Source organism: Podarcis tiliguerta (assembly GCF_965153285.1).
Source record: "Podarcis tiliguerta genome assembly, chromosome: 4".
Lineage (NCBI taxonomy): Eukaryota > Metazoa > Chordata > Lepidosauria > Squamata > Lacertidae > Podarcis > Podarcis tiliguerta.
In genome coordinates, this window is record NC_139537.1 from 49,344,836 (window position 1) to 49,368,844 (window position 24,009).

General features: G+C 40.1%; 1 protein-coding gene across 2 annotated transcripts; it reads left to right on the forward strand.

Moving 5' to 3' along the window:
• Positions 1–1,282: 1,282 nt before the first annotated feature.
• BACH1 (BTB domain and CNC homolog 1) lies at positions 1,283–24,009 on the forward strand. 2 transcript variants are annotated; one of them, XM_083438617.1, is made up of 6 exons: positions 1,297–1,512; positions 9,838–9,977; positions 11,477–11,770; positions 14,768–16,126; positions 18,011–18,217; positions 20,970–24,009. In XM_083438617.1, exons 3-6 carry the CDS (start codon positions 11,534–11,536, stop codon positions 21,246–21,248), a joined length of 2,082 nt encoding a protein of 693 aa, XP_083294743.1. In that variant the 5' UTR covers positions 1,297–1,512; positions 9,838–9,977; positions 11,477–11,533; the 3' UTR covers positions 21,249–24,009. The 2 variants fall into 2 exon arrangements, with proteins under 2 accessions (XP_083294742.1, XP_083294743.1); XM_083438616.1 differs by lacking the exon at positions 9,838–9,977 and having other exon boundaries at positions 1,283–1,512.

The window sequence follows — 24,009 nt, forward strand, 5'->3', positions numbered from 1 at the left end:
GCAAGCAAGGGAGGGATGTTATACCTGTAAAAATGGTGCAGAAGAGAGAGAATCTCAGTAGGTTCAGCTTTTATTATGTCTCCAACACTTTGACATAAAAAGCAACATTGAAAAAAAAAATCCTTTCCATCTGGCACCACTATTTTGGAACAAGGAACACAGCACTTATTTGCTATGACATAAGTTTCTAATTGGAACACTGCAACATACGCAAAAAAGTGAAATAAAATAATTCCCTGCGAACTACGTTATAGGCAATGAACGATATGTGACCTGTACAGTAGCTATTTTTATTAGGTACAGATAAAGCTTATTTCTGTGGGCCAATCAAAACATGTATTTTATATTCTTTATCCTTTGGCCTTTACTTCAGTTGATCATAGTAACTGCCATCCAGCAAATGTTAGGCTTCTGATGAATTAGATTATTTGTAGAGTACATACTGATATATGTTCATATAAATAGCTATAAATTGCCACAGAAAAAGTAGCTGTTGCACAGCTCCTTCCTTCTCAAAGGCTTTGAAGGAAGCTGCCAGAAGAGGTCCATCAATCAATCCACTTCAAAACTATTAAGAAGAAAATGCAAGACTTGCATATTTTGTCACACATTTCAGTTATGAAATGACTGGATGGCATTGTTTTGTTGCTCTGTGGGAGAGCAAATAGTATAATTAAAGTGTTTTCCTCTTCTTTTTTATCATTATAACGTCTTACATTTGAAGACCAAAGGCAGACTAGAAAAATCTGGGTAAATCATTCGGACCTGAACTTGAAGCAAAATATGCATCACAGACCCATTACTTATTACAGTATTTTGTGTATTATTTTGTGTATTGGATAGTACTCTTGCACGCACAAAGACTGAGCTGCTGCTGCTACCCATCCGCTGAGTAATTAAAAGTACTCGTCACCTTAACAATAATAGCTTTCCCCAAATAATTATGGGAACCATAGTTTAAGGGTGCTGGGAACTGTAGCTCTGTTAAGAGCAGCAAATTGTTAGCTGTTTAATACTGAATTTATTAGGTGCCAGGGTCGGGGGAAGAAACATTCGCGGCATTATTCCGCCTCGGGTGCCGAACTAACTCGACCAGCCTTGGGTACTACTATGGAAGGCAACATCTGCCGCTCCGCCTCAGGCGGCGAAATGCCTCGAGGCGACCCTTCTCCCCACACGAGCGCAGCAGAGATGGACCGACTTCCGCTCCCTCGCATTCAGCGGGGAGGAGGGGGCCTCGCTCGGAACGTCAACGGACGCCTTCACGGGAGGGAGCGCATGCGCAGCTGAGGGAGTAGGCGGGGACACCAAGGCGGGGCTGGGAGGAGGGAGCCGAGGGAGGAGGGCGAGCGTCAGCTGGCACCAGCGCCCAATCGGCGAAGAGCTCGTGGAGGCGGCTGTGATGTTGTCACCTGACTGTGGTCGGGCAGCGCAGCGCCTGGAGAAGCCGCGGCGGAGCTGGCCCCGAGGCAGGGGGTCGAAGTGGCTCAGGCTCGCTTGAGGGAGCTGCGGGTGAGTAAGATGGCCGGCGGCGCTGGGGCGGAGGTGGAGGGAGAAACCCTCGCGCGGGCGGGCGGAGCGGGGCTCGTGGGCGGCGCGGCGGGTTGCGGGGACAGCGCGGCAGGGAGGGCGAGAGCGCAGGCGCACAACTCGCGAAAGGCTCCCCAGAGTCTGCATGTTTTCCTCCGCGTCCGGGTGGCGGGGGGGGGGGGGGTGGAGCAGGGCGAGGACGAGGCTCGGCTGCCCTTTCGAGCTCAGGCTGAGAAGTGGCTCGAGGGGCGGGTGGCGGAGTCGTGGAGGCGGCGGTGTCCGGGCCACAGGCATAGAAGCGCCTTCGCCGGGCTCTGGGTGCCTCGCGGTGGCTCCGCCAGTGTCCTCCCCCCCCCCGCACCCCGTGTAGTCTCTTCGGGGCAGAGACCCATCCCTCCTAATCCTTCGACCTTGTGATTATAGAGTCTGGTTGCCGGACCTTGGGGGGGGGGGTGCAGTCCGTGTGCCTTTTCTCCTGTGAGCAGGACTGACAATAGACCCGCTGGCCACAGAGTTACAAGGAGCTGGGTTGGTTTGCTGTGGACGAACCATCGCAAGCTACTGCAGTCTAAAGCTAAACACTCTGAGTAAGAATAAGGTTCGTCTGGGCTTAGTTGGACTTGGTTTTATGTCTTCCGTTTGAATAACGTCGGAATAAGTCGCATTGTCTGGGCCTACGGAATGCAACCTTTTAAGCCTACCTGACAGCTTCCTTTGAACGCCTGCTTTCTCCTGCTACATTCCATCTCAAGACTTTGTGCCCGATGCACTGGCATGGCTTTCCTGCCAGCCACGCTAGGTTTACTATCAGACCTGAAATGCTTTGCCTGTGTTTTGTGGCATTGTGATTGGCCTAATAGCGATTTTAGAATTCTGTGGTTGGTGAACAGCAGTTTTAAAAGCCACAACTTTTTAAAAGTGCAAGCAGCAAACAAATAATTACAAATAGAAAATAAAAGCAATCCAAACCACTGGCAGCATTGAGTGAATGTGCTTAAAATGCAGCTTGAAGGATGCAATCCTAAACACACTTAAGGTACGTTCACTTTATCGCTTGCTCTGAATCCAGTGTGCAGTGTTCTCCCACTGCCAATTTTGGAAGCGGTATCTACATTGATCCATTATTTTCTTGAGAAACACTGCTGCTTTTCTGCTGAAAAACACTGATGAGTTTTTCTTCAAACCAGCTAAAATCCAACTGGGTTGGAATAGAATCAAAGAATTGGAGAGTTGGAAGGGATAAGTGGTAATGTGAACATTTAAGACAACCATCACAGATGACAGCTTCATGAACATGAGTTTTTGGGGGGTGGGTTGCAAGGGCATGGAAGCCAAAAAGGTCATGCATGTCATGTGAAGACATCCTTACCCCCTCTCTGTGGTGTGAGCAACACTATGCACATGTGGCTAGAAACACAGCAGGGAGAAATTATTTCACTGCGTTTAAGCTGCTAATGTGAACATACCCTTAATGATAAATCATTGTAGAAACTGTGTCCAAGTAAACATGTGCAGGATCAGCTGATCCCATATCTTCTGTGGACAGGATCATGAGGTTAGTTTGAAACATTGAGTGTTCCTCTTAGGGACATTGATAAAATGTGATGTCAAGAAGTTGAGTTAGAATTGTGAAGTGGAATGCTTCAAATTATAAAGAAAGTAGCCAAACATGTCTACTTGTAATGGGGGAGAAACCCATTGGATTTAGCAGCTGCATCTGACAGGTGAACATAGTAGATTAAAAGGCAAGTAGAGTACTTGAATGAGATCTTAATATGTCCCCTTGGTTGCACTTCGGCGAGGTCTGTTACAGATATATTACACCATTAATGTATTACCTGAATTAAACAAAAAGCTTAATTGTATTTTCCAAAAGATATCTAGGCTCATGAAAAACTGCCAAGGTAAGGTAAACAATAAGCTGTGCCTTCTTTCCTCCTCCTGTTGTCTTTATTTTTCTTGGCAGCATGACATAAGCGTCTAGCTGTACCACAATAGATAAACAAGCCCAACTACATTTCATATCATTCCTCCTTCCCCTCCCCCATTTGAATTTGTGCCTCTGGATGCATGTTGGCTACGCTTGTTCTCTTACAAGATTTAGAAACAAATATAAATTGTTCGTTTCAAATCCCATAAAACAACAGAAAATATAACAGATAAGGAAACCTCTTTGAGGCCTGCCTAAACTTGTATTTAGTAAACTTCTGAAGGCAAAAATTAACTTGTTTTTGTTTATCACCTTCAGCTCCAAATTCTGTACTGTTTTATCATGGACAGATTGTTTTATTTTGATTTTTAAAAAAATGTCTGTGATTTCATTATTATCATCTATCACTTTGAACTTCATGGAAAATTGTCTAATAATATAGTAAATGAACCAAGTAGTTTAAAGCCTAGATCTCCCAACTTGGCCCATATAAGGTATTTTCTTCCTATGAATAATATGCTTAATCATAAACACCTGCATTGTAAGTCCATTGATTTCATTTGACCATAAGCATCTTGCCACCAATGAGACCCTTTTCATTCTGACAAGGCTTCCTGCCCTTCTGAATCCTCAATAAGGACAGAGGTTCTCCCTGATGTTACCCTAAGTTTTGGAAGGGCTCTGAAATCGCTGAGATGTTGGAGCATCTCTGAGGCTTATCTGGACAGGGACAAACCTACCCCTTCTACCTTGGAGCTGGAAAGAGCTTGGGGACATAACTCCCAGTCACACTTCACTCGGGAGGTGACTGGAGTACCTTTCAAGCTTAGTAGGAAATATATAAAATCCCATGCTTTCCATTTGGATGAAGGACAGAGTTGGAGGTGGATATAAATTTGTGTATCCTTGAATATAAGTGTTCTTAGTCTGCAATAGTGTACATTGTTGGAATAGGTTGACATGGGAATAAGCACCACTGAACATTATGGAGCTTACTTTTGGTTTAAAATATACTCAGGATTGGGCTATTAGGAGAGCAGTTCTCAAAGGATGAGTTGGGTTGTACTTGAGAGTGTGGAGCACCTGAAAGTGGAGAGTTCAAAGTTCCAGGTATGATTGGGTTCTGAAGTACTTGGAGCCTTTCTTCCTCACCAGCCAATATCTGGTTGGGTTCTATGCACTCAGTAAAGGAGTGCCACCAATCAGCATTAGATTTGTACAGGGAATGCATTTCCTACTCCATGATTTCAATTTGATTTGGGAAGGAAGAGCTGGTCTTTGGATGAAGCCATATGGTCTATACTATTCCCCACCCCCCCCATTACAGTGTTGGTGTTGGACCAGTATAAGCAACTCTGCATAGTAATCTTCACACATTCAATCAGATTGCAGTGTGGGGAGCACATGGGAAGTTCAGAAAGTCTAGAAAGACCTTGTTGTGCATGCTTACTCAAAAGCAAATTGCTTCCTACTGTTTTACAGTAGTCTATTGACTGATAACTCAAAAGTGTGATGAGGTTTAGGGATGATATAATTTGTGGTGGCACAGAATTATCTGTAGACTAGATAGCAATGGCATATTGATTGTTTTTAAAGTTGACTTTAACTCTGTACAGTATAAGAGTATAATGTTTACAGTATAAGAGTAATGTTTCAGTCGAAAGGAAGCATATTGGTAAATGAAACCTAACACCTTCAGAACTAATATTTAGATACCCAGCCCTGGAATCTTACACATATTTTCTTGGAAATAATCCACATTGAGTTCAATAGGCCCTAATCACAAGTAAGTACAATGGTACCTCGGGTTACAGATGCTTCAGGTTACGCGATTTCGAGTTGTGTACCATGCCGAACCTGGAAGCACCAGAATGGGTTACGGCGCTCGCGCGTGTGCAGAATTGCTAAATCGCGCTATGTGCTGAAGTGTGACCTGTGCATGCACAGACGCGGCGCTGCGGGTTGCGAACGTGCCTCTCGCATGGATCACATTCGCAACCCGAGTTTCCACTGTATGTATTGGATTTCAGTTTTAATGAATGGCGGATTTCTGTTGTTCATTTTAGTGTGGCAGTACTAATTTGCTTCTTCTTAAACTTATTGGAAATAAATTTCTAAAACTGTCAAGTAATCTGTTTGGGACTGGGATACCAAGTTACAACCCTGTATTCAGGGGATGATCCTAATATTGGCCAGGCAGCAGTGGGGCTTAACGGAATAATAGACTATTGTTGCATCCGCAGCCCCCCCTTTCGCGTCAAGGACCTCCACGGCTGTGGCGTCTCCTCACCAGTGGAGCCCTCCTGGGCAGAGGGGCACCTGTGCCTCATCTAGATCTTCCATCATGGTGCATCAGGGGTTTTGATTGCTCTGCCCAGTGGACACAAATTTACAGGATTGCAGCTGCAAGCTAAGCAGTTTCAAGCACTTTGAATTAAGAGGTTTTAGGATAATACTAATTTGCATGCTAATTTGAAAAGCCCTGGAGTCATTTGTTACAGTTAAGACTTGTAAGAACGGTCACATTTTCACTAATTACTATTAGAGCTGCTTTGCGTAAAAATACCTTTGCATTTTTTACATCCTGAATGAGGTTATATAGTAAGGCTTCAACTAAATATAAGTTGAACTCTCTAAAATCAGTTTATATGTGCACTTCCTCATATCATATGAAGCTTTGACTTTAAAAATTGTAACACAGAGCATGATTTCTACACCTATTATTGAAACAGACATTGAAAAGCTATATTGTCCCCAATTTCCAATTTATGTGGGTCTCTCTGATAAGTAGACACATGTCTACCCTAGGTTCCCTTGAGAGGAAGAGCAGGATATAAATTAAATAAACCCTTCTCATTGTATTTTTTTTTTTCATGGGGCTGACTTTTAGGAACACTTTAATGTAAGGAGAAAATGCTTTTAACTCTTTCACTTCCAGAAGCAATGCAATTCTATCCAAGCATCATGTTTGGCAGCTCTGTTGGTGATAGCAACCAACAGAAGGGTTAAATGTGGTGCTTTCGGGGAGTGGGTGACAACACATTGGTTTTCTTCTCCTGGTTTCTGGCATGATGATTGTTGATACATATCCCACTATCTAGCTCCAGGGCTCAAAAACTTTTTACCCCCCAGGGCTTCCTTGTGAAAGCTGAAAATTATCAGTTAGCAATTACATTGACATAAATTTCTGTTGATTCTTTGCTGCAACATTTTCCTTGTGGAGAGAAGTTTCCTGTAGCCAAGTATAAATATTTTTTCCTCCCATTCTTTTGTCCTTCAATACCTTCTTTTTCTTTTCCCTCTCTGAAATGGCCATCATCTTTTCCTCCTGCCCACTGAACATCTCTGTTTCCTGCCATGTTCATTCAACAGGCAAAGAGCTGCTGTTGCAGACATTAATCATAGACTCATAGAACTGTAGAATTGGAAGGGACCCCCCCCCCCAAAAAAAAATCCTGCACTGTTGGCCATACAACTGTTAAAAAAAAAAATTCCAACTCTCTCTAAAAGCTTCCAATGGAGAAGAGTCCATCACTTTCCAAGGGAGTCTCTTCCACCGTCAAACAGCTCTTATTTCCAGGAAGTTCTTCCTGATGTTTGGTCGGAAGAACTGCATGTTCAAGAGCACTTACACAGAACAATAATGCAAATGATGTTATTTGTAATTATTGCCCTCAAAGAGCTCAAAGTAGTATACATGGTTCTCCCATCTCAATTTCTATCCTCACAAGTAGACTAGTTTGATAATAAGGGGGTGACTAGACCAAGGTCACCCAGTGATCTTCATGGCTTTAGCAGGTATCTCTCCTAGTTTGACAGTCTGACAACATACAGTGGTACCTGAGGTTACATACGCTTCAGGTTACATTTGCTTCAGGTTACAGACTCCGCTAACCCAGAAATAGTACCTCAGATTAAGAACTTTGCTTCAAAATGAGAACAGAAATCATGGTCCAGCGGCGCGGCGGCAGCAGGAGGCCCCATTAGCTAAAGTAGTGCTTCAGGTTAAGAACAGTTTCAGGTTAAGAACGGACTTCCAGAACGAATTAAGTACCTAACCTGAGGTACCACTGTAATTTGTCACCGCACCTAATGATACAGATTTCTTCCAAGTGTGTATTTGTGAGCTCTGTTATGGACTCAATTAAGGTGCCTATTTCTTTTAACATTGGTTCACAACATTAATAAACATTCATTTTTATCATGTTAATATATATCTCCTGTGTATATTCATTACACTAATATCCTCCAAGGAGCTCAGGGAAATATAAAGTGGTTCATCATTTTATTCTCACAGCAATCCTGAGAAGCAAGTTAGACTGAGAGATAAATACTGGCCCAAGCTCATCTAGCAGGATTTCAGGCTGTGTTGTTGTTGTTTTTTTAAAAAAGGTTCTTCCCGGTCCTAGTTTAACCATTTCCCCCAGTTTATATGCATGAATCATTTCAACATCCCTAAATCTAGAATATGTTTTTAATCATATAGTGCCCCCCCATAACAGTCATTAAAATGCTTGCAGTGGATCGCCATAATAACCAAAATACTCAAAATAAATTGAGTATTTAATAGGGGGGGAAATTCTGGTCACTTTAAAGTAAGGTTGCTCAAGTGAGGCAGTAACTTTTTCAGTAAAATGCTGTTTCATGCCATGTCAGCATAACATAATGAATCAGCAGCTCTTAACTATTGCAGGCACTCATTCGAAGCGTATCTCTTCCCCCATAAACGGGGAGGTGGTTGGGGTGGGGTTAGATAGCCAACTGTCATTTAATAGCTACTGCTACTTGTCTGTGTAAATGTCCTAAGTGGACAGCTTTTATCCCCCCATATTTTACACCAGTTGGGAAATGCGTTGTCAACAAAAGAAAATATTTTTAGGTTGGATTGTCAGATGCATCTATATTAAATCTGTACACTTTTCTTCTTTGAATACAGTATTATCCAGTTGCCTTTATTCTGTTAGTTAACATTGAAATAATCTTGTTTTATATTGGACAGCAATATTGCATGGTGGAAACCTTTGTGTTGCAACTTAAGGCACTATTCTTCTCCCTAGACACTAATTAATGAAAGTTGTGCAGTTTAGTTCTGAAATGGAAGTCTTTGCTTGAGTCAATGCAGATTTTCTGTTCAAGGGTTGGGCTCAGTATAGACCTGTGGTTTAGTAGTAGCTTCTCAAAGTTACAACATTATAAACTAATTCTTTCCTTCTTCTGAAACTTAAATCTTTTCCATACATCATGGTTGAATAAATGATATTGCAGTCCAACATACTTTCCAAAAAATTAGGAAGACTTTTACTAATTTTATTTTAGTTTTAAAAAACTTTCCCCAATGGTACAGGGAAGTAACAGCATATTTATAAAGGTTTAAATCTACAAACTAACATGTCCATTTTTTTCACATTTATACTAATTTTCGATCCTAATTCAGTCCTAAGCACTACCTTGGGGATGTCTTACTAAGGAACTTTTCATAGCCTTCTGATTTGTTTTACGTATGCTTACAATCTCCTGTGACTTAGAATAGAGCAGGTTCAAAACACAGATACAGTGTAGCACACCTTATAATTTGGGTTTTTAGCAAAGGCAGTCATGAGATGTTTTCCGAACATGAATGTGGACAATTGTGGGATATCCTGGCAACCAGAATATGCCTTTCCTAAGGGTAAATACTGTTCCCCATGTCCTGCATGGAGGACTAGATTTGTATGTGTGTAGTATATGTGAAACAACAACGCCTCTGTTCTGGAACAGCATGCCTAGGGGCCATATTCATTGAAAGCACTCATTTGTGCTGGGTGAAAAACTAGAAGCTGTAATGATCTGCTCCTACTTTCTGAATTTGTGTATCCACTTAACTTTTATTGCCGATTCAGTGTCTATTTGTGGCTCCTGAGATGTGTAATACAGTGGTACCTCGGGTTACATACGCTTCAGGTTACAGACTCTGCTAACCCAGAAATAGTGCTTCAGGTTAAGAACTTTGCTTCAGGATGAGAACAGAAATCATGCTCCGGCGGTGCGGCGGCAGCAGGAGGCTACATTAGCTAAAGTGGTGCTTCAGGTTAAGAACAGTTTCAGGTTAAGTATGGACCTCCAGAACGAATTAAGTACTTAACCCAAGGTACCACTGTACCTTTTAATGTACCCCTTTCCTTGAAGTTGTGTGACTACTAAAGATGTGGTGTTAGTTTTTTTAATTTGACATGTGGAATTTCATTAGGATATGAAGGCGGAAGTGTTCCCAAAGCTGACACTGACTGTTCTTCTAAGTCTGCAATGATCCCTCCACCCAGCTTCTATATCCTACACCATTTCTAATATTGGAGCCCATAAATTTAAAAGAGCATTCATTCTGTTTGCTTCCTCAACAGACCTGTTTGTTAAAGTTCAAGTTACATTTGTACAGACTCGCTCAGGCAATGCGGTTGCACAATTTACCCTGCATAAGCAGAATGTATTTAGCTAGAGAGATACGCAAGGAAGAAATGACTCAGCTTGACAAAAAATTCAGGTATGATGACTCCTTCAATGTGAAGTTCTGCCCCCACTCCTTATGCAGTCTTGTAAACTGAGCACATTTTGATGGAGACAGGTGATAAGAAATAGCTTGCTGTTTTTCATAATTAGGCTTAAAAGAGCTGATATTAATATTGCCATCCAATGGAGGGCAGTGGCTTGGCCTTACAGTGATTCAAGAGCTACAGTTGGTCAATCCATTTATTAGGTAGTTGGTAAGCAGCTTGGATTTTACAAACTTTATCCAGTGTCCATAAACGGGAAGCCATCACAGATGCTAAGGCACTGGTGTACGATGCCGTTGAAAACCCAAGTCTGTCAAGAGATTAGCTGCTATATTTTGCACCAGATGAAGTTTATGAATCTTATGTAGAACATTTTACAGTAACATAGTCCTGCAGTTAGAAAGATATGCAGCTAGTTTACCAGCTTTTGAGTCAGTTTCAGCCATCTGTCTCCAGTTATCAGGCAGAGTTGGTGAAAGAATCTTCTGTCAAAGAAAACATGGACTGAAAAGTGTTATGTTGTGATACTTTTTAAATTAACATTTTCATTAAACAGAAAATGGAAGGGAGCTAGTAATTAGAAGCATTTTTGCATTAAATTTATGCAACTTCTGTTATATACCAAATGAAAGTTCTGCTTAGGGTGTGGGTAGATGAACTTTGATCTACATCTTCAGTGGTTTGAAACTTCCTTTTTTCAGTCTACGTAGGAAATTTCCTATGTACATTGTTAGCTTTGTACACAGTTACAACTACCTTAGTGGTTTTGTGTTTTATGTGTGTGGTGATTTAAAAAACTCAACAACACTCAACTTGATCTTAACATTTAAAATAGAACTACTACTACTACTACCACCATATATGTGTCAGCTATTGGTCACAACAAAAATAAATAGAAGCATTGAAACAACAGAATAAAACACATACAGCATACATGTACTTGAATAGTGATACATCTTTGCCTCAGACCACAAATCAACACACTGGGTAATCTAAACTATCCTAACTTTTTAGAGGATGAAAATGATTGTAAGCAGGGAGCCAGGCAGGCCTCCTGGCAAAGGCCTTTCAGTTGGATTTTAAAAATCGTAACAATATTTATTTATCATATATCATATATTTATCATATATCACACTGGTTTACAACAAAATGAAAATATAAAACCAAACAATAAAATCGTGAAAAGTGAAAATAAATTCAAAACAAACTAAATTTATGCTTGCGGGAGGCAGTGGAAGACTGGTGTGCCTGGCGTGCTCTGGTCCATGGGGTCATGAAGGGTTGGACATGACTAAACAACAGCAAATTTTATGTTGTTCACCTGATTAGGCCACATATACAGGTTATAAAATGCATCTATTAATAATTGACAGTTTTGTTTAGTGGTGACATATCTTCTGCAATGTTTTTTCTTGGTTTAGATTCCTTTAACTTTATGGTGTTTTGTATTATTGGGCATTCTGTAAAAAAACTTTTCCTTTATCTCAGGTGTGAAGAATAGAAGCATGTTCCCTCTGAGATCTTCATCCACAGACGTGATACAGAATGTCTTTAAGTGAAAGGAACAGTGTGGTTTTTGCATATGAATCTTCAGTACACAGTGCCAATGTTCTGCTTAGTCTTGACGAACAGAGAAAGCAAGACCTTTTTTGTGATGTTACCATCTTAGTGGAAGATCAGCGATTTCGGGCCCATCGTTCTGTGCTTGCAGCCTGCAGCAATTATTTCCGTTCAAGAATTGCGGGTCAGTTGGAACCTGATCTTATTATTTTACCTGAAGAGGTAAGTGCTGCTACTGCTGCTGCTAGCTCACTTCCTATGTATGCTATTCTATCTACTCACATGTTAAAAATGTTGTTCCTGCTCAAGGTGGTGTAGATATTACTATTAGTGAAAGCATACAAGTGATGTTTAGAATTACTATGTCAAGCAGCCATAGAATGATTTTCTGGGAGGGCAGAAAACCTTCTGTATTAGTATTATTGATTTGACTTAGTAGTTGCCTATTACAGAAAGTCTCTTAAGCAACTTACAAGAAGGTTAAACACCAAAAAGCAATGACATGAAGAACATCATTATTATTACAGTTAATTAATTAATTTTGTATACTGGCCTCCATCTGTACATCTCAGGGAGGTTCACATTGTAAAAATACAAGGTAAAAACACAAAATACATTATAAAGTACATTTCAGTAAAACAGTACACTAACTTGCAAGCAGACAGACTACTAACCAACATGTCACATTCTGTCAAATGCCTGAGAGAACAGATATGTTTTAATCTGTTGCTTGTTTATTATTCCAAGATTATAAAGTCTATGAATACTTTGTGCCCTGTATGAGATAAAATAGAGGATGATCCAATCTCCTGCCACATCTTTCCCTCACTCATTTCTTCCTCCACATGCAGGACTCAAAGAGCTTCATGTGCATATTTTCATGCTCACGGTTAACTAGATTATCCCCTTCAGTTTATATCAAGTGTAAATCTGCAGATAATTGCATCAGCCACTCCTTATTTCAGGGGTGTTTGTCAATATTGTGAGAAAACAAATGTATCAGTTTCTTTTCCTACTAAAGATACAAATACAAGCTCACTCACGTTGAAAGGTTCTGAGTTTATAAGGAAGAGCTAAACAGAAACCTTCATGATTCCCAGACAACCATGTAAACAGTTCTCTAGAATAACCACAATTACATTAATTCTGAAACTGACAAAAAGAACTTCTCTTGCTATGCAGTCCTTCTACATGCACTTCCTCTATTTTCTTCCACTTCCATTTCTGTAGCTCCTCAATATACATTTTTCTCTTTCCGTAAAAGGGGAAAAAAAGTATATAGAATTCCTACAACAAATGTAATAGATGGTAAGCCATCGTTTGCTTGTGTCTTGAACAGTCTTAAGTGTGTTGCATCCTGGTGTTCTACAGCTAACTTCTTTTTTTGAATACTCTAGGAGCCTAAAAACTAATACAGTGGTACCTCTGGTTACAAACACTTCGGGTTACAGATTCCGCGAACCTGGAAGTAGTACCTCGGGTTAAGAACTTTGCCCCAGGATGAGAACAGAAATCATGTGGCAGCAACAGGAGGCCCCATTAGCTAAAGTGGTATCTCAGGTTAAGAACGGTTTCAGGTTAAGAACGGGCCTCCAGAACTAATTAAGTTCGTAATCAGAGGTACCACTGTACGAGATTTTAATTATGTGTTCTTGTACAGTTTAGCCACTATTCTCTCCAAGAAGTATAATCCAGGCAAAGTAGTGGGTGTGCTTCAGTCAAGCCACCAGTGTCACAATGCTTCTGGTACCCTATAAATCATCGCTGTGGCATCTCCAACGCCTAGAAATTGTCTGTCCACGCTTTTCTGTAATAAAAACATCCTTCATACAGCAGAGATAGCTTAGTAATAGCACCAGGAAAAAACATCATAGGGATCAATATCTGTACTTTTGCAAATCCATTATATTCCAAATGAATTTACTTTAAAATATTAACAGAATGCATTGAATTAATTTAGGGCTTGCTCTAAAGTTACATATTGCTGAAGTGAAATCTACTTCAAGATCCATATCCTTTTTGCAGGAAAGATGTGTGAAACAAAAATAGATTATCCATCTGCTTTTCAATAATTATTATTAAATTTTGCATGTTTTAATATCAGTTTCATGGAGGAAATATGATGTGTTGGCATTGACTCAAAAGTGGAATACACACACACACCCCTCCATAGTCCCACTTTTGTTACTCAGTTTCCAAAGAATGTGAGTACTAAATACCTACTCCTAACGGGCACTGAAACATAGTGGTACATGGCCATCACAGACCTCCTCCATTCTTTCCCCCTCAGATCTTAGAGCAGCAATGGCTGTGCGTAGAATGAGTTCCTTATTTCAGCCCCTTTGAGTATGTTTCTTTCCTTTATACTGCAACTTTACCACCATGTTTGCATTCCACATAATGCATTGATATTTTCACAAAACCCAATGAAACTTCTGTGTAATATATGTGTGTTCCAGGTTACCACTTTTGCATGCTTAGACTTCTAGTCTTCAGCTTCCAATCCTTCAACTATTTTCGTTAGTCTGGTAACATCAATCTCTAGTACGTCTCCTCATTACTTCATTCTTCACTCTCTTCTTACCTGCTTTATTCTTTTCCTTCGCACGTGCATGCATATACTGCCTATGTGTTTGGCTGCAGTTACAAGATGCATTGCTCTATCAGAAGCATTTTAGTATAACATTGCATAGGATAAGTTGGAATGCCCTATGTATAAAAATGGATTTTCAGGACAGATTGTGCTGAGGTGCTTTAAGAGTGAAAATACTTCTATAAAAAGCTGTAAAAAGTGAAAAATAAAATGCAATCTGATTACTATTCCTTTGTAGCCGCAAATAACTTTAGGTGTTGAGCCACCATGTAACAAATGTACCTATACAGAATTTATAGCAGTTCTACAAAACGTTATTTGTAATACAATTCTATATAGTCAAAGTGTCCTGCCAAATATGCATTTGTTCTTTTATTGAAAGTTTTGATTGATTCTCTTCTTATATTTTCTAGTGTACATTGTAGCATTTGTTTGTCTAGCAATGAGACTGTTTGAGAGTAAGCAAGCCAAAAATAAGCGTGGTTATTTAGAAGCAGTTCTAATCATAACTTGTTAATGGTTCACATTGCTAAACAGGAAGGGTTAATTTTCATACAAGTGTCATTTTTGTCTTTTGCAGGTTAGAAATTTAACATGCATCTTTTTGCTCCTCTTCCCTGCGACAGGTAACACTAAATGGATTCGAACCTTTGCTTCAATTTGCATACACTTCCAAACTTATTTTAGATAAAGACAATGTGGCTGAAGTCTGCAAGTGTGCAGAGTTTTTGGGAGTACATGACATTGAGGAATCTTGCTTTCAGTTTCTTAAATTCAAATTCCTGGACCATAAATCCGGCAGGCGGGAATACCTCCCCCAAAAATGTTGTAAACAGCGCTGTCAGAAAGAGCTTCGTAAAATAGATGCTGATGATGGGGCTCTAGAAATAGATGGTGTGGATGACATTTTACAAAACAAACGCATTCAAAATCCTCAGTTGAATGCCTGCAAAAATGAACAAAATTTGGAAATGTCTATTCTGCAAGATAATGCCAGTCAGACCTGTGAGTCTGTATCAGAAAGGGGTCATGTCTTTGGTTTAGAGTCCCTATATCCCAAATACAGGAAGTTCCAAAAAGCTTTAGGAAATGATAAAGTTGCTATTGCGGAGTCCAACTCCAGTATTAAAGAGATTGCATCCGTTCATCAGACTGAATCAAATACTACTGGTGCTATAAAGAAATCTCTTGACTGTGCAGCTGTGCAGCCGGTCGCAAAATGTGAAGATGCTCAGGTAGAGATGGAAGAAGATGGGAAAGAAGAGTTAATAAAAGAGACAACCCCTCTGTTCCAAAGTATTGAATGCTCTGTGGAGAAGATGGATTCTGCTTTTGCCCCCCACAATTTTTCTGTTGCCACTCATGGACTTTATTCTGCCTCTTTCTTAAATGCATACGATCAATGTTGTAATTTGACTTTGAGTGGTATGCAGAGCAATACAGAGGTAGCTGAAAAAAATGGCATTGTTTCCGGAGCTGGAAGTTGCAAATCAGTGAATGAAAACGTTGAGGGCCCATCTTTGAAATCTCATTTGTGTGACAGAGAAAATGTGAACAGCAGTTCGCCTAGCAATCGCAGCAGTGTGGAGAGAGAGATAGCAGAACAGCTAGCAAAAGGATTTTGGAGTGATGTTTACAGCACAGATCCAGCATGTCAAGTCAGCTTGTCTCCTGCATCATCAAAAGACTTTACAGAGCAGGTCTGTTCCGAAAAGAAAACGGAGTGCCCATGGTTAGGTATTAGGATCAGTGACAGTCCTGAGCATGGCCCTCAAAGAACTTTTACAACTTTGAGCTCCGTCACTTGCCCCTTCATCAGTAATCTTGGAACTGAAAACAGCACTGATAATAATAGTGGAGACTGTGTTCCAGAACAGCAATCAGATCAGTGCCCTTACACCTGTGTGATAAACCTGGAAGAAGAATCCGAAACTGATACAGAAGGAGATAGTGAATCCTGTTCTGCCAGAGAACAGGAATGTGAGGTGAGAATGTACAAAGTATCCCCTTTTCTGTCTTAAAAGTTGCATTTTATAATTCAGAGAGCTCTTTCACTTTATTACTGGAAAGTTTAAAAGAAAGCTTAAGAATTTCCTCCTCACTTTAAAACGAACAATCGTTTTATATAATGACAGCTTTTGTAAATGCATTTGTTTAGGAAGTAATTCTGTTGAAATGGGTTGCGTAATTGTGCTGATTTTGCACTTGCAACACCTGCCTTAAGAAGTATATTAAGTTTTGAAAGATGAAATGACTGTTGGGATTGAAGAAACACTTTTATTTTTAGACTTGGTTTTCCACCATGCGTACATGCAATTAAAGGTACTTCCCCATAACCGGTTCCAAGATAATAATCACCAGAACGGAATTGTCACTGCCTAGGGCTTGCTGATCAGAAGGTTGGCGGTTCGAATCCCTGAGACGGGGTGAGCTCCCGTTGCTCAGTCCCTGCTCCTGCCAACCTAGCAGTTTGAAAGCACGAAGTGCAAGTAGATAAATAAGTACCGCTTTGGCGGGAAGGTAAACAGTGTTTCCATGCACTGCTCTGGTTCGCCAGAAGCGGCTTAGTCATGCTGGCCACATGACCCGCAAGCTGTACGCCGGCTCCCTTGGCCAGTAAAGTGAGGTGAGCGCCGCAACCCCAGAGTCGTCCGCGACTGGACCTAACGGTCAGGGGTCCTTTACCTTTAAGCACTGTAACACAGTACAATCGATACTGGATTCTGGTATGAAAATGTCAGTTTTGCATAATTTCTGTCCTCTATTGAAATATTTTTGTTGAACAATTAGATATTTTATTGCAGCTAATGTAAATTGCTTTCCACAAGCCACACAAAATAGCATTTGTGATCGTATTCCCAACCAGATTGCATGGTGGTTTCTCAAAAGACTCCATTTTCAAAATTTGGGATCATGCACAGGCCACACTTACTCTGGATATAAATACGGGTCATTTTGTATTGTGCAGCGGCTGCCTTACTAACATCTGTCTGCACAGGTGGATGTGAACCATTGAACTTTTTGGCTTCCAGGCTGCCCAGTACTCTTGCATGCTTTCTCTAAAGGTGTCTAGGCACAGCACCTGTTCTGCACAGGCATGCTCTTGATATAATGTGATCAATCTCTTATCATCACCCTCCCAACCACAGACTGGACCAACCTAGGTTCTACTTAGAACAGCATTGTGGTTCTCCCACGTACTTTCTCTTAACTGATTATTGAATTCCCCTGTATTCAGTTTAGTGAATTGAACGGTGACAAGCAAACCACCCTTACAGCTTGATTCCGGAGATTGGCTATACATTCTAATTGTTCACATATCATGCAGAGTATGGCTTTCTAAAGTGGAGCTAGGTTTTGACCACATCAATATTTTCAAGGTGTTTGGTCTTCATCTTTGAAGAACCCTGCTGCTCTTAAATTCCTCTCATACTTAACATACCGTATTCAGAATGGCTAATATTCAGACCTGCTGAAAAGGTTTATATTAACTTCATGTTTAAATGCTCGTGTTCCTCACTTTTTGCTAAGGATTGCTACTTCAAATGCCAGACATTTATACAGAAATTCCTCATTATTGCAGATTTAGTTAGCTAAAATACCATTCCTTTCCATGTGCTGCTCTAAATATTAGCACTATAAGCATACAAAGTGGTAGTGTTTCTTTCTGAATGTGACTCTTAAGGTGATTAGATATATATTTTAACTTTTATTAATGTACCAATCAATTAGGAAGCAAGTATTGAGATTGTTTTTGCTGTGTTTTGGCCTTGTAACCATTCACGTAAATGATTGCACTAGGACATGGGTCTCCACATTTTGAAACACAGTAGGGTGTGCAAGTTTCTAAAGCTATATTTACTTTCCAGGTAAAGCTGCCATTTAATCCACAGAAGATAATTTCTCTTTCTAGAAATGACTTTCAGTCATTTCTAAAAATGCACAAATTGACGCCAGAAGAGCTGGACTGTATCCATGATATTAGAAGGCGAAGTAAAAATAGAATTGCCGCACAGCGCTGTCGTAAGCGAAAGCTAGACTGCATACAGAACCTTGAGTGTGAAATAGAGAAACTGGTATGTGTGAAAAGCATTTTTAAACCTACATGTTCAAAAGAATCCTGGATAATTTTTGCCACACCTGTAGATTCCTTTCATCATGGTTGTAAGTTTTCAGAGATTGCTGTATTGTTGAGCAGCCTGAGATCTTTCTGACTCCCATTCTCTTTCTATCCCCACCTGAACCGCAACTATAGCAAAGTGTCTGATGGGCAGTAAGTAGCTGGAGGCAGAAGCTGTGTACACGGAGGTGGCAGTGCAGAACTGTGCATTCCAGAGATGAGCTGGCAACCTGCAAGGAGAAGCTGAGCACAATAAGGCTGCTGCATTGACTCCCTCCTGTCAGGCTAGCCACCTACTTCATTTACAGCCAGAGCAGTAGCTGTACCACAGCCACCTTCACCATCTGTTTTTGCGTGTTCATTGCTACTTTCTGCTAAGCAGTGTCAGGGAGCTGCTTTAAGAACATAATGGTAGCAATGTATGGAGGATTGTGTGTTTTCTCTCTTTCCAGGCTCTGGAGCAGCCTTTCTCAACCTGTGGATCCCCAGATGTTGTTGAACTACAACTCCCATCACCCCAGCTAGCAAGGCCAGAGCTCAGGGATGATGGGAGTTGTAGTCCAACAACATCTGGGGACCTGCAGGTTGAGAACCGCTGCTCTGGAGGTTGTGTTTCTTTTCGGGAGATTGAGGTCATGTTGCCTCACCAATAGCAATTGTATCAGTGATGGGGGAAATTCTGTGATGGTCAAAGTGTGTCTTTTAAAAGGGTTAGAAGGTCTCATCCTGTTGCCTCCCCAGTAAACTTGATGAGTCTTTTCTTACTTCTTGAAAAACTTTACATTTTTTCTGGTATCTCTATAGGGTATTGTAGGGGATAATAATAACCTTACTGATGGCAAGTATCTTGATGGAGGGAATTTTGAAAAATGTCCTGAAAATCTCTTTAGTGCTGCTGTCTTTCTGTTTCTGAATGTGTGTTGGATCTGAGGTGTATATTTGACCCTGGTGTTTGTTATGTGGTCTCATGCCAACAAAACAAATTGCTTTACAAGGCAGTGGTGATTCGTAATTCTGCCTAGAACCAGGAGTCCCTGAGTCATTTGTAGTAAAGATGCCATTTACGGTAGCAAGGGCTCTTTCATCCAGAGTACACACTTTATCAGAGACAAAAAGACACTTCTAATCCACACTGGCTAACTAGTGTTGCATTTCTTCCCATTTTTATTCATACATCTTAGAAGTGAAAATCATAACTATATGCTACCCTATTACTTTATAAATATCATTTACACAACTGATTGTTAGAACACAATTATGCTATTAAAGAGAGAAGCTGCTGGAAACATTAGTAAGTAATTGAGTACCCAAGTTTTGAAACTTGACTGTCGATTGACTATTTTGTACCACTACTTCTTGTTGTGTATGCTTCTTCAGCCCTAAGTATATGTAGCTATCTTTGTAGAGCCTACTGCTATGGGAAATCTGGATGATTTCCACCCACCTAATAGCTCTGTGTTGGACCATCATAAACATGGGTGCTAATAAAGTGCCTAACACGTCCTTTCTGGTACAAACACATTCACATAGGGCTGTAAGCTTGTAGACCATGTTATTGTAAGTCTTTAAAATAAAATGCAGTAGCTAAAATTAGATTTCCCTGCTTAGTTTACCTAGTTGTGTTTGTCAAGGTGTGCTTCCTCCAGTTGCTTATGTGAAGTGGTCCACAGATTACCGTATTTTTCGCCCTATAGGACGCACTTTTCCCCCTCCAAAAATGAAGGGGAAATGTGTGTGCATCCTATGGGGCGAATGCAGGCTTTCGCTGAAGCCTGGAGAGCGAGGGGGGTCGGTGCGCACCGACACCTCTCGCTCTCCAGGCTTCAGGAAGCTATCCGCTAGCCGTGGGAGACGCAGCTTTCCCACGGCTAGCAGAGAGCTTGCCGGCACCCAGAAGCTTGGGGCGCGCTGAGCTCAGCACGCCCCAAGCTTCGGGCTTCACACAGCTCTCCCACGGCTTGCGGATAGCAGCCTGTTCTGGGGTCGGGGGAAGCTCTGGCTTTCCCCGCCCCAGCCCCGCACCTGGGGGGGAAATAAATTTTTTTTCTTTATTTCCCCCCCAAAAAACTAGGTGCGTCCTATGGGCCAGTGCGTCCTATGGGGCGAAAAATACGGTATTTGGTCTGATACTAATCATGTCCGAAAATTCCATCATTTACATAAGTGAAGGAGCAAGAGTCTAGGAAACATTAAGAGACATGGGTATCTTCAGACAGAACAGCACTCTTCAGCATGCTGCATTTTGTCCAAGGGATTACAGTTATCTACACTGCTACCTTTAAATGGATTGAAAGTTCAGTGTATCACCCTTTCACAAATATAGCCAATTAGATTGCTGAATTAGACCACTTGAATTAAAGCTGCACATAAGTAACATTCTGGCTTTACTTTTGAGCTGTGATCATATTCCCACCTCCTTTGGAACCACATTGAACTCAGTACTTGTATGTATGGGAGTAGCTATTTGTATTGTTTTAACACTGTTCTTGAACTTGTGTTACATTTCATTTTAATTTCTGCAAATGAGTACACATCAAGCCATCTAGTGTCATCTATTATTGTTTTTTTCTAAACTAATCCACATACCTGGAAGTACAATTTAACTTTGATTTAAAAAGTAAAATAAAGCTGCACAGTGCATTTCAGAATAAAGCATACAGCATTTCAGAGCAAAGTACCAAACTTATAACTCTTTTGTTTTTCTGTAGCAAAATGAAAAAGAGAACTTGCTGAAGGAGAAAGATCAAATTTTGTCAACACTGGTTGAGACAAAGCAGAATCTGACAGGACTTTGCCAACAAGTTTGCAAGGAAGCAGCACTGAGTCATGAGCAAATACAGATTCTTGCAAAATATTCTGCCTCTGATTGTCCACTTTCGTTTTTGGTCCCAGAGAAGGAACAACCAGCACCAGCTGATGTTATGTCTGCAACGCCATTGTGTGTAGAATTATCTGCAGGTCTTTCTGTTGCATCAACAAATGATTAGAGTTCCACTTACCAAAATGTAAAAGGAGCATGTGATACAGATATGATCAAGCACAAAAAATTGTCCAGTTCCTGTAATAATATCTGAGAAAACATTGTGTCCAAAGAGGTGTGCAGAACAGTATTGGTCTTGCCAGTTTTCATCAATGAATGACTTGATAAATGCACTACAGAAAAACCGTATTTTTGTCACACTCGTACTAACAGGGTTAAAAGTTTGGTTGCGTAGGAGGAATACATGTGCATCTGCTTATGCTTAACTACCCACCATTCTATGTGAACCCTAAAAGTAATTATGGGCTTCTCTTTCTGACATGTGAAGGAGCTGTTGTGCAGTTTAGAGGCTTTAGGCTGCCAGTGCCATATGAATCAAAATAACTGGAACAATTTGCCTTCTTAAAAATTCCCTCAACAATCCAGCCTAGATGTGTTTCAAATGAATAAATGCATTTGGTGACACATCCTTGGGAATAGTGGGTCATTTCATTAGAGGCTTTTCCCATTCTTGGCATGTTGTCCTTCTATGCTCTCCAAGGGTGGAGCCCAGTGCTGCGACAGTGGGGTTCTGTTGACATAGTGGGACTCTTGTTTCCTTTCCTCCCCCAAACACTCACCAAATCTGCTTGGGGGACTGGAGAGGACAGGAGAGGAAATTCCATTCTATCCCTTGGGCAAAAGTCCTTAGGCATTGTTGGATACTGCCCCCAATACGTGAGGTTCTGCTTGACATAACATTTGTGCTTCTTGCTTGAGATTTGATAAGTGGTTATAAGGAGAATTAAAATGATCAAGTATTCTAGAAGGATTTCAGCTTTTACTATTAATAGTGGGACCAGTTCGGATGTATTTAAAAACTATTCTCTTAAATGGATAGTTAATTTATATTCAGTTTTCATTGTCTTGTTCTTCACTTATAAAAATAGAATCACTTCGATTCTTCAATAGTTCTAACTATTAAAAATAAGCAAATAGAGAATTTTATGGTAGGCTTCTCTGCATTGTATTAATTACAGAAAATCCATATAAAATCTGTAATTGCTCTTAATAACAGAAGCTTTATCTACAGAACCTCAAATATTTTTGCTGGTTTACAAATGCAAAAGCCAATGGAATTCTTCATTTCCTACCTCAAAACAGGCATCTGTTTTTATACCTATGTTTGGAATATGATCATCTTTCTATAACTGCTTTGCAAGATTTTAGCATAGTAGATCTGCTATTTCTTAACATGCTAAGATATTGGTTAAGTTAGTGTTGACTTTAGCCTCTAGGAAAGTAAAATTGCATTTTATAAATTATAATGCGAACATACATGGGGAACATTTGGCCAAATACATAATCAGAACAGTACTTTTAATAACCAGCATGTATTACAAAAACTACACTACCTCACAGAATGATTTCAAGATCATTCAAAGCTGCAGTGGTATTCATAAATACTTGTCACGAATTAGCATTATGATTTACACAGCTTACAGACTTTTGACTTCATTGTGGAAGTTCCTCTATAAGTTCATTTGTTTTCTCTTGTGTATGTTCAATTCCATTGTGATAATTTTAGGGAAGGATTCTAGCATTTTGGGTGTTGTGTGCATTTAATAAGGCACTTACTCTTGAAAAGTGCACATAACTTCTGTCCTAGGAGTCATATGCTTCAACTTCCTTCTTGATCCACCCTGTTCCTTTCTGACAAATCAGTTAGCAGTGCCAAATTTGTTTAGGCTTATAATGTAAAACGTATACTTTAAAGAAGTAGCTCTGTTTTGAAAGGATGTAATATTGACATAATTGCTTTTGAAATACAGCTAAGTGTCAATACTGTAAACTAAATTGTATCTGTAGGGAACTGGATTTTCTATGGGCTGGCTAGTGTTGAGGTTGACAGGGACAGTCTGGCTTAAGTCTCTGTCTCTCAAAAGCCAACTAACAAAAGAGTCTGGAAGACTGGATTATTGTCCAGTAGAGCAGTGCATCAGATCTTGCGCTGCATTCTTGCTGTTGGTTAATAAATTTACTGAGTGGTATTCAACTAGTTTTACTCTCTGTCAATTTGTTGAAATTAATGGAGCTAACATAGTCATGTTTGCTAATTTCTTCGGGTAAAACTTAATTGAATACCACTCATGGTCTGTGAATTGAAGCTCCAGGTTCAGTTCACATTTTTATAGGAATTGTTAAATATGCTCAGTTTCTAATACCTAATTGAAAAAAGGAGGTGGTTTAATACCTAATCAGCTACCTCTAGGAAAGTTTGTACAGTGATGCCTCAGGTTGTGTGCAAACACTGAACGGCTAAAACATCAACTTGCAAATATTGGAATGAACTTCAATGGCAATTTTAATATACAAGACTCTCAGGTAAAATGTGTATTTTTTTTTTAGTTTCAGCCAAGAACATTCAGTTTTGAACTTGTAATATATTTGCATCAAGGCATGTCAAAAGTAGTTTAAAATATTTTGGGCAAATTGTTAGGTGTTCTAACAACAAAACAGCATCAAGATTGTAAAAAACGACTCTCCATTAATTACAATTGATTTTATATCTTTCATAGTACAGTGTTTTCTAATGCAATAAAAACCACTACCCTTTCTAAGGAGGTCTTCATTTTTGTAAAATTTTGGCATTGTAGAATTGATGCATACTGATTGATTCATTTAGTACTACTAAAGCTGAACTCTGGAAATAACATTATTTATACAGTTTATATAATATATTAAAGCAGCAAATATTACTGAATTGGAATAAAACTCCTAAAAACTCA